A 15,334-nucleotide genomic window follows, 5' to 3' on the forward strand; every position below is an offset into this window, starting at 1 on the left:
GAAATTTTCTCTCTCAGGAAGTCTTAAAAAACCAATAAGAATTCATACTAATGAAAAGCCTTTCGAATGTTCCATCTGTAAAAAGAAATTTTCTTGTTCATCAAATCTCAAAATTCACATAAGAATTCACACATATCCTCTTCCACTCAAATGTCAACCTCACCTTCCCGTGGTCCATCCTGTTCTAAAATACAAACGAGGCACTGGCGATCGAGTATAGGCGGTATAACCTTAACACCCTAACAGAGTATATGCTGTTAGATCTGCCTGTCGAGCGGCATAAGGTAGCAGCCCTACCACTGGAGTTACCCATCGAATGGTTAGTAACCTGGCATGGGGAAATTGAAAATACTTTCAAATTTCATGCAAAGAAAAGTCGGACGGACTGTCAGAGAAAAGACCACAACCCAGGAAACGCTAAAAGAAATTGGAAAAAGGAACACATAATGAAGATTGCAACATGGAATGTGAGAAGCATTGCACACAAAGAAGAACTTCATAAACAACTAAACCAAACTAACATAAAGATATGTATAGTAACAGAAACAAAGAAAAAACAAAAAAGTACAAAAGAAACAAACAACTATATACAAATCTACAGTGGGATAAAAAAAGAAGAAAGAGCAAAAGCAGGTATAATGATTATGATACATAAATCCCTAAAGAATATTGTATATTATAATATTGTGTATTACAACTATTTGAATGAACGACTAATAGAAATTAGACTCAAGACATTAAGATGCCACATAACAATAATTGTTGCAAATGCACCAGAAGAGGGAAAAGAAGAAAACAGTAATATATTTTATAAAGAATTACAGAGTGCCATAGGTAAAACAAATAAAACTGACTATTTACTTCTAGCAGGAGATTTAAATGTCAGAATAGGAAACAAGAAATACAACACAAACATAGGTAAATTTGGCGAAGATACATGTAATCAAAATGGCTGAAGATTGCGCGATTTTGTCATTTATAATAATATGAGAATAATGAATTCAATGTTTAAACACAAGGAAATACATAAATATACTTGGTCAGCCAGAGGATACAAACCAGTAATTGACTACGTTATCACAAATTTTATATTAGCGGAGTTAATTTTAGACGTAAGAGCATATCGAGGCTTTGAATTAAACTCTGATCATTATATGGTATCAGCAAAAATTCGTTAAACCAAAGTGGCTAAAAACACATAGAATTGAAAATTCTTACCAGCCAAGCTACAAAATTTCTTCATTACAGGATCCTCAAGTTAGACAATAATATCAAAAATTCTGATATTGTTAATTCTCTTGTTAATGCTGATACTGATAATTCTCAAAAATGAAAATTTTTACCAGCCAAGCTACAAAATTTCTTCATTACAGGATCCTCAAGTTAGACAACAATATCAAAAATGCACAAACTTAAAAACAGAAACCATGCATGAATCAAGTGACATAGAAGATGAATGGGAAAATTTGAAACAAATTATCACAAAAGCAGCAACAGAAACTTTAGGAATAAAGCACAAGTGAATTAGAAAAAGAGGAATACGAGACTGGAACAAAGAAATAAAAAAAAATTGAGAAGTAAGCAAAACGAGAAGTAAAGAAAAAACATAGAGAAAGATTGAACAATTTCGTAACAGAACTAGAAAATGATTTATTTAAGCCACAACCCCAAATCTATGAAGTAATAAAATACATGAATAAAGAAATAAAAGAAAAGATAAAAATACAAACAATAGATTTAGAAAAATGGGTGACCTATTTCCAAAATCTCTGGACAGATCAGAACAATGAAATAAAATTTTATAAGACGAAGAATGACCTAATAGAAAATATCACAATGTTAGAACTGAAAAATATAATAACGAAGATGAAAAATAGGAAAACACCAGGAAAAGACGATATAAATATAGAACTATACAAAAATGCAGGTGAAAAATGTAATGAAAGACTTGTGAAATTTTTTAATATGGTTTTGGATGTTCGGAAAAACTCCTAACTCTTGGAAAAAAGCACTGGTTATCCCAATCTATAAAAAAGGGAATAAAAACAATTGCATAATTATAGGGGATTTAGCCTGCTGAATACAGTATATAAAATATATGCAGGAATATTAAAAGAGAAACTAAGCAGCATTGTAGAAGACAAATTACTAGAAGAACAAAATGGTTTCCGAAAAGGCTGATCCTGCATAGATCCAATTTTTACTTTAAAATTATTAATAGATAAGAGAAGAGAATTTCAAATAGAAACACACGTGGTCTTTATTGATTATGAAAAAGCCTTTGACAAAATTAGTAGACAAAAATTGTTTAAAATATTAACCGATTTAAACATACCAAACCAACTTTTATAATCTATCCAAGAAATATATATAGGAAATAAAATAGCAGTTAAATTAGAACACATCTCAGAATGGAAAGATATATCAAGAGGAGTATGACAAGGATGTACCCTTAGCCTCTGCTCTTCAATATATATATATATATAAATGAAATATTAACAATCAGGAAACAGCATACACCCATTTGGTATACAAATGACCCCGCAAATGAAGATAGATACACTAGTATTTGAAGATGATCAAATAGTATTAGCTACATCAGAAGATGACTTACAAAGATCATTAAATGATATCTCAAAGCAATATAATATGACAATATCTAAATAAAAAACAAAAATAATGGCATTCAAAGGAGAAAACCTAATAAGAAGTAAAATAGTGATAGATAACACTATCTAGAAAACACTAGAACAAGTAAAAACTTTCAGATACTTGGGATGTGATCTATCATACGAAGAAGAAAAAGACAGATAGACACTAAAATATCAAACTTTGTCAAAGTAAATGGCATAATAAATAATATATTTAAGCCATCCCTAGTACAAAAACACACTAAAATCAGACTATATAATGTCTTGTCAAAACCAACTCTACTATACAGAAGCGAAACATGGACCATGAAAAAAAAAGATGAAAAACGAATTCAAAGAGCAGAAATAAAGTTTCTCAGAAAAACATCTGGATATACCAAGTCGGACCACAAAACAAATGAAGAAATCTTACAATCCCTGAAAATAAAATCAATTAATTACTACATAAGACAGTATAAACAAAAATGGCTACAACATTTAAATCGAATGGACAACAGCAGACTTCCAAAAATATTATACAGATACAAAATAAGCGGAAAAAGAAGAATCAGAAGACCAAGAAAGAGATGGCATGAGACTGGAACAGGCCACTTGGCCTAAATTCCATGTTAGGAAGAAGAAGTTGTTAAAAGTCTAGTCAGTAACTTAAATATTGTTGGCAGTCACGTTATTGTGCACTAATTCTTTTCATCTGGTCCTTTTTCTTTGTTTTGAAACTCAGAACTGTCCTTTTTTTTCTGTAGTCATTCACTCTTCATTGGACCCTTTTTGCAATAGGTTATTAAATTGTTTAGCTAATGAAGCATGAGTAATGGGCATGTATTTCAAGCCAAAATCCAGAAGATTCTTTCTTATTGTACTCCAGTTCTTAATTTTATTTTCTTCCCCTTGGCTCATTTCTGTGTCATCTCAAGGTCTTTTATTCGAGTGTTGTTGAATTTGTTTTCCGATAGATTTTATCCACTTAGGATTTTTATATATATTTTTTTTTATTATCCTAGAACTACTTCCAGAAATTGAGTTCTTCTTCTGTGTTTAGGTGTTCAACATTGTGTTCAAATTTCCTATCATTATTTTGATAAAACTGATGCGGATTTATTCTACACTGCATGTTTTGTCTATATTGGTTTATTCTGCTTTCATAACGAATGATCTTTTTTTTTTTTTTTGCTGTATCCACAATTTCTGCTTTAATTCTTCTGATACTTCAGTTATCAATTTTGTTTCAAGATTATATCGCTTTGTTCTTTTCCAGTTTAAATTCTTTCAATTGCTAACATCTATTTTGGATTCTAAACGTAGTTTCCAATTTGGTGTCCTTTTTTGATTTATTCCTCTCATTATGATTTATTATTTTGGGAATAAAGAAAATTCTTTTGGATTGCCTTTAGTTTGAATAGCTGATTTTCTTTTCATACTCCGATTTAGTTTTCAACGCAATACTCGTTACTTTACTATCCTCCACTTTATATATTTCACAACTGCTCTCATTATATTCCTTCCACATGATCTTCATATTATGGATCTCTTCTTTATTATTCATTATTAAATAATAATGAATAATAATTCATTTCACTTTCATCCTATTTATTCTTCAAACAGTAAGTATACATTCAGATGCCGCCTTATTTAAGTGCTCTTTCAAAAATCCCCATGTATCGCTGATATATTTTTCATTCGGCAGCTGTTACCATGGGATCAAGGATAGTATTCACCTAAATGTTCTGTGGATAACTCCATACAAGTGCACCGTCATTTCCATCTGGTCATTCTCTTCATTTTCCAATTTCATTCTTGCAGTCATCATACTACTTGTGACCTTGGCAGTTTCAGTTTTCCACATTTTGTCTTTCAACTCACCGCTATTATTTTCTTACTTTCCTGTCTTCTGGCATTTGATCCCGAAACAGTTACGCTAAACGGCTCTCCAGTTTCATTCTCCTTTCATTGATTTACGTTCTGCGTGGTGCTGACATTTCGTACATGCTGCAGCGAACAATATCACATGCGTGATTTTGTCACTGGCTCTGCACTCCAATTTAGTTAAAACCTTAATGGTATTTTAAAGGCATAAACGAAAAATATGGAATGAATCATATACTTTTGTAGAAGATAGAAATTATGTAACTGAACTTTAGAATGAACTCTGGGTGAAAGAGTATTGCCATTTAGGACTGTCGTTTGGATAAATACATTAGGGCTTTTTTTTTTCCAAAAAAATAAGGCGGGGGGGGGAATATATGGAGATAAAGATATGTAGGAACTAAGAATGCGGAAATTAAAAGTGCGCTAATTAGTATTGTACATATAGCAATTTCCTAATGGTCTTATATTAAGGATGAACTACAAAAATTTTGTAGAAAAAGGAGAAAGATAAAATATAATAAATAAAGATTAAAAGTGGAAGTTATGGAGTGTGAGCGGTTTCGGCTAAGTATCGTCTTTGGTGCTCGTGGGCCAAATGTCTGAAATCTCGATATTGAGGATATTCGCAGCCAGTGGCACACTCAGGATTTAATCTTGGAGGGGACCGAGTACTCATAACTTAATCTTGGAGGAGGCCGAGTACTCATAACTTAATCTTGGAGGAGGCCGAGTACTCAGAACTTAATCTTGGGGAGGGGGGGGGGAGCAGAGATGAGTAAACGATTTCAGAATACACACTACGCATTGCATGCGACCTATGACTAAGCGTCTGCAGTAATCGCCAATACATGATACTGGTGATCTCTGGACCGGCTCGGGCAAACAAAGTATTTCCCGAGCACTACTTCGTTTGCTTTGCGTTCACAACAGCCGTGTTTCCCGAGAGCCAGAGGGTATTCCCACCTTAAGCGACCGCTAATTCATAAATACAGTAGTATAGAAATAGAAGACATGACACAACAGAAATAAAAAAAATAATAATAATAAATTTCATTAGGAAAAGATTTTTGGAAAAAAATTTTTTCCCCCTTTTTCTTTTGGGGGGAGCCAGAGCCCTTGGCCCCCTCCCTGGGTGCGCCAATGTTTGCAGCAGTATGTTTTTTTTTTTTAATGTACAGACACAAGTCTCCTAGTGGAAAATAAAATTAAAAAATAAATAATAAAAACTCACTGTTAGAGAAATGTCATTTACAGTTCAATTACTTGGCGCGTTTGGGCGTTTGCTATGGTATATTCAAAACCACCATTTCATTTTTATTGTGTACAGGTGCTTTCAATTGCTTAGTGAATATGGCGGCGACTGATACGTGCTTGTCTGAAATGTGTGTTGAGGATGATAACATAGATATCGTAAAAGAAATTTTAAATACACCATCTAAATCTTCAAAACAGTAAGTAATTATGCATAGTTTTAGTATTTTAGTCGTTTTCTTTTTGTGTGATGATGAAATTTGATTATGTGTCGCTTGTACATTTATTGTGGCACAATGCCAAAACATTAAAGGTAAATGTTCTTTTATGTAACCAATTGTTAATCATTTGTTGACCTCAGCAATTCTTTTTTTTTTTTGTTTTTTTTTTTTTGTTACTTTTCTTGGTAATTCTGCCTACTGGTGAAGAGGGATTTCTCCCCCGTCAACTAATACTAATCCGTTTCTGTTCCCTAACTTTTGTGTTGTACAAATATTTTTTTGCAACTTAAGAAACAATAGGTAAATGTTACCGTCATTTACGTGAAGGTGGAATTAGTCCTGTAATTAGAAAATCGGATGCTATTCTGGATCCAAATATGATTTATCATTTAATGCTCACGTAACGTGGGGTCTAAACAACAGAAATTACCATTTCCCGTTATGTCACTCATTTGTATATGATTTTAAAAAAATGGATAAAAAATTTAAATTATGCAAATAGGGAACTCATTTCACATGGAAGGTATGCAAAGTGGGTTCAACTTTTAATTACAACAGCAGCTGCCACATATTAGACCCATTGATCGTTTACACAGTAAGTAAAATACTACTGAAATTTCGCGTCGGGCTGAAGCCAGTGATTGCAAAAGAAAGAAAGCACAACTGAAAACATATTGGAAATAGCGTTACAGCATTCCCCCTCCCCCCCAGTTTCCACTACGGACTACCTTCTGCAGCTCTTCCAAAATGTTAGTAACCTCTCTTCCATTACTTCATAGCAGTTTTAGAAGTGTGGGTGTTGTGTGTGTGGGGGGGGGGGGGTAGAGGTTATAACTTCACCTTCCTTGTCCAGATATCAAACTGACTTTTCCATAATGCATGAAAAGTAACCAGTGTTAGTGTGATTGAGACTTTTATTATTATTATTATTATTATTATTATTATCACTCAAAAAGAGGTTTCAGAATCTGCATACATACATGTCTTGCTATTAAATTGTATGGATAGTGCCTAGTTTGTTTGTGTTAATTTAAAATTATTTTTCATTGTGAAATAGTTGTCATCATTTTATGCTACTTACCATCAAGGAGTGTAAGGTATTATAATCTAGAATTAGTATTTCATGACTGAATTGAATTGACCTGTACTCAGTATTTTTTCATGCAATTTTTGCTTTGAGTACTTGTGTTGGTAATCTTTTATTATCCATTCTCTTCAGAATGTTCACATTGGTCTGTGCATTGCATGTATTTGGCACAGGCAGGTTTCAGCATAACGACTTGTGTCCTTTCTGTGTCAGAAAGCTTATTTTTTATAAATTAACATTTATGGAATGGTAGTTCCATTTTCTGTAGTAGTTTTTCTTTATTTTTCGTAGATAACGTTATCATTAAGTAACTAAGCGATGAGACCTATAGATTTCATTTTAAAAGTCAAAAGTTATTTAGAGTGTCATGCCTCCTGAACTCAATTTTCCATCTTCAGAATTGATGCATTGAAGTTTATAAAACTCAACATCAGCAGTGTTGTTTTGAACAATTCTAAAGCTTATGATCAGAAAATAAAGTTGCTTCTACAAGATTGATATACACACACACACACTGATTAATAGGAATCCTACCGAAAGTTAGCTAATTAAACTAAACAAATTATTAGATAAGACCACATCCATCATGCAACTGTTAAAACAAAAAAACTCAAAACATCTAATGCAAGGCCTCATGGTATCTATGACATACTTAAACTGTATTAAAATAATCACAGTCCTAAATGTTTTGTTGATTGATTCCATGTGCAATCTTACCTTCTAATTTTTTCCTGTCCTTGTTCATTCTCTGATCAGTCACTATGTTTCTTCAATAAAAAATTATCCAGAATTTTACTCAAAAATATGACATGAAATCTGAAGCTTCAGATGCTATGGTGAATTTCAACATTGTATCTCTTTTACATCAGAATTTTTATTCCAAGAATTTCCATCTGACAGTATAGACTTATTCATTTTGATTACTTCTGGATATTTCACCTGGAAAGATAAACTTTACAAACAAGTTGAAGGAATTGTAATGGACTTTCCTGACTAATTTTTATATGGAATACTTTGAAGAAACAATTTAACTTTCAACCTTAAAGATTTTGCTATTTGAAAAGTCACTGAATCAGAGCTCCATTTCTTAATAATTTACATCCTTCAATCAAATTTACTTCAAACTAAGAATCATCAAGAGGAATTTTATTTTATTATTATTTTTTAATGTACACATCAAATGAGAATCTGTTGGATTGCTTTCAGCTTCTGTCTACCATAAATCAACTTTTACAGGTTGCTGTATTAGTATTTCATCTTCACACCATCCATCTCATAATATGGAATTTTTAAAATACTTAGTATCTAGAGCACATAAAATTGGCTTCTCCAAAGTATCTCAACAGGAATTGGAAGCTCAAACCATCTTCTCTAAGCATTTATAAACTATGAATTACATATAAAATCATTGACAAGTTCCTTCAACATCCTCCAAGGAAAGAAATCTGTATAACTCCTATTCTTTAAATGCATTTCTGAATGTAAGCAAAGTATTTTGAAGAGATGCACCTTCAAATCCATTCTCTAAATCCCCAATTTCTTACCTTCTTCAAAAAACATGGTAAACACCAGGGAGCAGCAGTAGTGACAAAGTTTCATCTTCTTGCAGTGTCTTATTTTGATAAAATGGAAAGATTAGTCAATAAATATTCTTAACACCAGATTCATCTACAACTTATCATGGAATCCACTTGAATTGATACCAAATTTATGTATAAATTTACTTAGTTTTAAGTATTACATAATTTCTTTGCCTGGTGTGAGACCATTTCCCTGTTTTATTGGAGGCCTGAAGTGGCTTGAAAAAAGCTCCATGTTTGATCTGTAGAGCAGGGTTACTGGACTATGTAAAAAAATAAATAAATAATACTAAAAATATATATATAATTAATAAAAATAGATATAAAACATTCTTAGTCCACCCAAAGTATGAAAGTACTATAGGTTTACTAAAAACCTTTTGTGAGTGGAAGTCACATAAATATAAAAGACTTATAAATTTGAATATTTATTTAAAGAAAGTGCTGAAGCCTTGCTCCATTGGAAATTATTCTCAGTTGTAATATTTTTTTTTCTACATGCACACATCCCAGTAGTGTTTTATCTTAACTGTAACTGCATATTCAGAAGGATTCTATTGCAACATGTTTTTCTTTTGTTGTATTTAAATTTCCATTATTGTTCTTCAGTTCATACTGATGATGTTTTACAATATGTGAAATTAAATTTGTGATTAATAAATAATATTTATTTTTCTGTGGCATAAATGTTTTGAATAAATAAAGAAGTTAAAGGAAAATAAATTAAGACTATAGGTGACTGTCAAAAATAACTCCAGCTTCATACTCATCCTATGCTGAAGCACATAGTAAGAGCAAAGAAATCATTGGCAAATCCAAATCTTACTTCAAAAGGACCAACAGCAGGAAACTTGCCTCCTGTTGAAATGGCAGTTGTGTCTTCTGGTTTCATGAAAATGCCATTCAACACACAACTTCTACTCACCTGTGCTTCCACTTCTCTCTCTCTCTCTCTTTCACATCCAGATGGCAGCACTGTTACAGTACTTAAAGATAAACCTAACTTCCTGGCCTCATTCTTTTCTAACTCCTGCATAGATAAGTAAGGCAAATCATCTCCTTTTCTACCAGAAACAGCATCGTACACTATGTTGTTGCAAAAGTGTCCAGACAGCAACCATTTGTACTTCCTGTGGCTACTACAGCATTGCTGTCAATACAAGGTTGGGCCTCCTTTCACTGTTGTTACAGCCAGAACTTAGTGGAGGACCTACCCCTTCAGGGTAGGTCCTCCACTAAGTTCTGGTAAACTACTGCTGGAATTTATTTTCATTCCTCTTGTAGTATGCCGAACAGCTGATGAGTATTAATTGGACAAGTAGGTCTGCCGCTCAACCTTTGCTCCAGCTCATCCGAAAGATCGAAAGATGTTCAGTTGGGTTGAGGTCAGGGCTTTGGACTAGCCAGCTTAGTTCTTCCAACTCCATCTCTTCAAACCACGGAACTAGGGTTTGAAGAGATGGAGTAACCTTGCTTTTTAAATAGATTCATTATCATGCTGCTGATACAGAAAGGGACCTATTCCAGAATGTCACAGTGGGGCAATAAGGTTTAAAGATCTGGACATGGAAACCAATGGGTTCAGTCCAAACCAGGAAAAACAGTCCCAGATCATTTGTTACTACCTTCAGATTTCAATCATTACAAGACATTCCTATAAATATCATTCACCAGGTCCAGACACATCCATCAGATTGCTAGATTGTACCATGATTCATTGCTCCAGAGGATCCTCTTCTATTGATCCACAGTCCAGTCACGGTGTTGTTTGCACCATTCCAGATGATGCCAGGCATTGGCATCATCTGGAATGGTGCAGCTTGTTAGCTGCAGCACGATCATGAAACCCAAGGGCAAACACCTCCCAGCGAATAGTTCTGTCACTGCCATCTGTTCTAGAGCTCATGCAAAGTCTACTCACGATTTCCTGAGTCAAGTGGTCCTGATTTGTCTGTTTTTTGGGCCTACCAGTTCATGGAAGGGCTTAAGGGCTTTGGTTGTTCCATCATGTTTCCACTTCATGATTACCTCACTGATGGTAGACTGGGGCATGTGCAATGTGGCAGAAATCTTTCGGAGCAAATGACCAAATTTGGAACTCCAAGTATCATACCATTAGAACGGACTCAGCTCTTTTTGTTCACTTATTCTGGTAAAGAATGTCTACACTGCTGATGCCCGCATGGCTATGCTTATTGTGGGTATCTGTGTCATACGGGTGAGGCAATGTAGAGCTATTCAGGTGTGGAAACACTTTTGGCAACATAGTATATGTACCCTTCCCCCCCCACACACACACACTCCAAAATAAAGTTTACAGTGAACATGTTGGCAGAGACATTTGTCTTTCTTAAAAAGGCAGTTAAGTTGTTTGAGAAAATGGATCCCAACATGGAAAGATTTAGTAAAGTAGGCAGACTGATGCAAGTGGCAGTTCCTTAGTACAGAGAAATTTATGCAGATAAGAAAACTTATGCAGGCTAAGTTGGGCATAATATACAAATTTTTGGAGAATCCCACTCCTGTCACCTCATCTCCTGAAGACCATCTACAAGTTATGCATCTAGTGAAAACAATCCTCAGAATGCTTTGTTGTAATTCTTGAATATAAAGAAATTTTTTGTTGATTATCTAGCCTCCATGTCTCTTCTGATGAATTGTCAAATTAATAAAGTAGAAGGTTTGCAAAATTACTCGTTCTCTATATGTTTCAAAACAATTATTTTACTGATAAGTGCAGAGAACTGTACACTTGTGTTTTGATATTTATTACAATACCATATACAGAAATTTTGTTATAATTTGTACATTGTATTACTTCAATACAAACAGAGTAAAACTAGTTAAAAATATAACAAACCAAACCTACCACTTTTAGCATTCAGATAGGTAAATTTTTGGCATATCCTTATGGTCTATATAGTGATTTTCAACTTAGGACAGGATTGTCAGAATGGAACCCCATTCATATGTCATGGACTGCCTGTAATAAATTTATTTTATTCCTCTGGTATTGTTCATACATGCATCATTACTATGAGCAGAACCTGTTGTTGCCATGGGACACATGGAAATACAGGGTGTTTTAAAAAAATGTATCCACACTTTGAATGATCATAAAGTTGGTATTTATTATAATACAGTTAACTTTCACATTGTAAAGTACACTACATAAATGTACTTTTCATCCCTCAACATCTGTATTCAAACTGATGACTGTCCTGGTCCAGGCACCGCTGATAATGTGCAGCAATGGAATTGCAAGCACTGAGAATCATTTCATCATATAGCTGGGTGCATTATCTTTCGACTGCTGCTTTCAAGTAATCGACTGTTGCTAGTTTTGAAGTGCAAACTTTATCCTTGATAAATCTCCATAACAAGGTCCATTGACGTGAGGTCTGGTGAACACGGGGGGGGGGGGTATTCTACAGAACCTCTTCTTCCAATCCATCTGTTGGGTAGAGTCTCAAGATAGGCCCTCACATCTCGATGGTAGTGTGAGGATGCCCCATCTTGTTGAAAATAAAAGTCCTCTTGAATATGTGGCATGACAGCTTCATGCAGCAAGTTCAAGTAATTGGCACCAGTTACAGTACCATCGAAAAAGAATGGTCCAATTAATCCATGTGCTGATAAGTTGCACAACACTGTCATTCCTGGAAAATTTACATGATGTTCCTCCATTATATGCATATTCTCAGGTGCCCAGTAAATGCAATTGTGCCGGTTAATTGACCCATTTAATTTAAATGTGGCCTCATCACTCCACACAATTCGTCTTGGAAATTGTGTGTCCTCTTCACATTTTTCCAAGTACCACTCACAAAACTGCATTCTCTATCCAGATCATCTTCGTTGAGGGCGTGTACTCTTCTTGGAACATAACTTTTCCAATGACTGCTCTTGTAACATGTAATGGACACTTGATTTTGATACTCCTATCTCACGAGATGCTTGTCGCACAGATTTTCTTGAACTTTGACGATACATTTCCAACCTTTCTTCTGTTGTTGGCCTCGTAGCTGTTCGTGGTCTTCCTGAACGTTGCTTATGGACATTTTGAACAGTTCCATCTTCTTCAAATTTATATCTAATTCAAGTGATAGTAAGTCTCATAGGTGGATCTCATTGAAATTCTCTTCTAAACTGTCTTTGCACTTCCACTATGTTTTCATACTTCCAGTAGTATTTTAGGATAAATTTTCTTTCCTCAAAGCTTAGTCTGGTTTCAGCCATTATTTCAAATCTTTTAAACTTGCAAAATAATGAAAATTAAGTGAGTTATTAGCTGTTGAAGTGTGTATACATTTTTTTGGGACACCTTGTATTATATTACATTTCTCTTGGTCATAAAACAAAAGTATTTTTATTATATCTGGCAAACAAAAGTAGTAAATGAGCATCAAAGCACTGGATGATGAATTGATGGTAAGGATTGAAATAATGCATTTATATTGTGCCTTTCACAGGACAAAATGAGAATAGTTTTTGGTAGTTTTTCCACTTGGTTATACTATAAATTAAAGATGCCAAGAAATTATATACTTGGTTTAATCCTTTATCCAAGTGTAAGCAAACAAGTTTGCACCTGAACTGTTTTCAGGACTGGGGCAACTTGTATATAGAAACTTATAACTTCACATCACTTGCCTTAGTATCCCATTTTGCAAAGCACATATCATTACAGGTATGTATAATGCTATGCATTTTGGGAAGGGTCACTACCCAGACCAGTTTCGACCTTCATTGCGCTTGTAAATGTATGGGCTACCTCTCCAAAAACTCGTACAATCCCTCAGATCGCCCAACAGTTAGTGACCTGAAGGATCTTTTAACTCAGCAGTGGCTCTCTTCAGTAACAGACTCACTCTACCACTGAGAAAAACCTCTCATATTGCAGGGAAAAGCATTCACCAACACCACCCCAATAGAAGCCATGCTGGAAACACCAACCCCAGGAGACTCAAATGCTCTCTCAAGGCAGCGCCCCTCCCCTCCTCTCACCAGGAGGCTAGACTCTGAAGAAACCTTAAGAGAGCAGAAATTCTCTTTCAATACTTGGTCTCATCAGTGGGAGCCTGACCCAGAGGTGTTACCGAGGTTGAAGCAATGCAGAAGTCATATTTTCATATACAAGTTGCCAAAAGGTGCATACCTTATTATTAAAATACTCTGGATTAGAGATAGTTGTTAGTAGTTTTTCCACTTGGTTACCAAGAAATTATATACATGGTTTAATCCTTTATCCAAGTGTAAGTAAACAAGTTTGCGCCTGAACTATTTTCTTCATTACTTAACCTTGGGTGGATAGTGATGTGATGCAGTGGGCAGCACGACTTTGTAAAGAATAGGTCTTGTCTTAGTAATTTATTTACATTTTATAATAAAGTGATAGCAGAATTGGATAAAGGAAATGGCTACCCCATGATACTACTGGACTTTGCAAAGGCATTTGATACCACAGAATACCACATGGAATACTATTACAAATGGGAATAAATATGAAGCTAGTAGCATGGATGGGGGGGGGATGACTGACAGACACCAGAGAGTAGTGTATGGTGGAGTGGAATCTAGGAGAATGAATATGACTAGTGTAGCACCTCAATGTTCTGTATTAGGGCCACTACTCTTTAATTTGTATATTAATGACATAAGGAAAGATTTAAGAGGGAATATTCAGTTGCTTGCTGATAATGCAAACTGAGGAGAGCAGTAGTTGATAAAGGTGATGTAGCTATCTTTCAGGATGATTTAAATAAATTGACATTGTGGGCAAAGGATAATGATTGTCAATTTAATGTTGCAAACTGTAAGGTTATGCACTTCAGGTTGAAAAGGCTGTATATGGTGTATCATATTGATGATACTGGATTGCAGGAAGTTGATGAGGCTAGAGGATGATGGTAGATAGAGTTGAAGTTCAGAGGGGATATTGTCAAAGGTCGTAAAATACCTCAAAGGATTATTTGGATGTTGAAAACACACTAACAAGTAAAGATAAGGAAGTTATTGTCCCTCTTTATAAGGCTATGATTTGGTCACATCTTCACTGTATACAGATTTGGTCTCCTGGGCTTTGTGGGGACAAGGAGGTGGTAGAGAAGATTCAGAGACAAGTGACTAAGCTGGTGACAGGTCTGCGGAATGCTCCCTTTGCAGATAGATTGAGGGTTTGTGATTACAAAAACTAGTTGATAGGCAGAAAAGAGGGGACATGATAGGAACTTTTAAGATATTAAAGAGGATTTATAAAATTAATGCAAAGGAAACTTTTCAATATATGACTAGAGAACTATGAGCCATTTGTGGAAATTGTGTAAGAGAGTAGTTAATAGGGGTGTGTGGACCAGATTTTCTGCATGGAGAGTGGTGAATGGGTGGATTGCCAGAATTAGTTGAGTTTTCTGAAGTGAATGAGTTTAAGGAGAGGTATGATAGGTTTGTGTGTGTATATTTAGTAGTTTGGGTCTCCCCAATGAGTCTCTGGACTGGAGATGCCGTATAATAATAATATATGTGCACTCTTATAAGCGTCTTCTCTAGCTCTGTCAGTTTTGACAATGCCTTTGGGAAAGACTAAGTTCAAATCCTGTCTAGGACTTGAGGAACCTTTATCAGGACTTTTCAGTTAAAGGTGAGTTAGCCCTTTTTTTCCTCAGCAATTTATATGAA

The 15,334-nt window shown here is 34.7% G+C and overlaps 1 protein-coding gene across 1 annotated transcript in view; it reads left to right on the top strand.

Moving 5' to 3' along the window:
- Window positions 1–5,853: 5,853 nt before the first annotated feature.
- LOC150108218 (dnaJ homolog subfamily C member 7-like) overlaps window positions 5,854–15,334 on the top strand; it is a 170,303-nt gene continuing 160,822 nt past the window's right edge. Inside the window, exon 1 of the mRNA XM_090390657.1 lies at window positions 5,854–5,968. Within this exon, the coding sequence (XP_090246783.1) occupies window positions 5,868–5,968 (101 nt within the window). The 5' untranslated portion in view covers window positions 5,854–5,867. The remainder of the gene's footprint in view (window positions 5,969–15,334) is intronic.

The sequence above is a fragment of the Typopeltis vanoorti genome, chromosome 3 (genome assembly GCF_054136105.1).
Source record: "Typopeltis vanoorti isolate ZY-2024b chromosome 3, IOZ_Tvanoo_1.0, whole genome shotgun sequence".
In the NCBI taxonomy this organism is placed as follows: domain Eukaryota; kingdom Metazoa; phylum Arthropoda; class Arachnida; order Uropygi; family Thelyphonidae; genus Typopeltis; species Typopeltis vanoorti.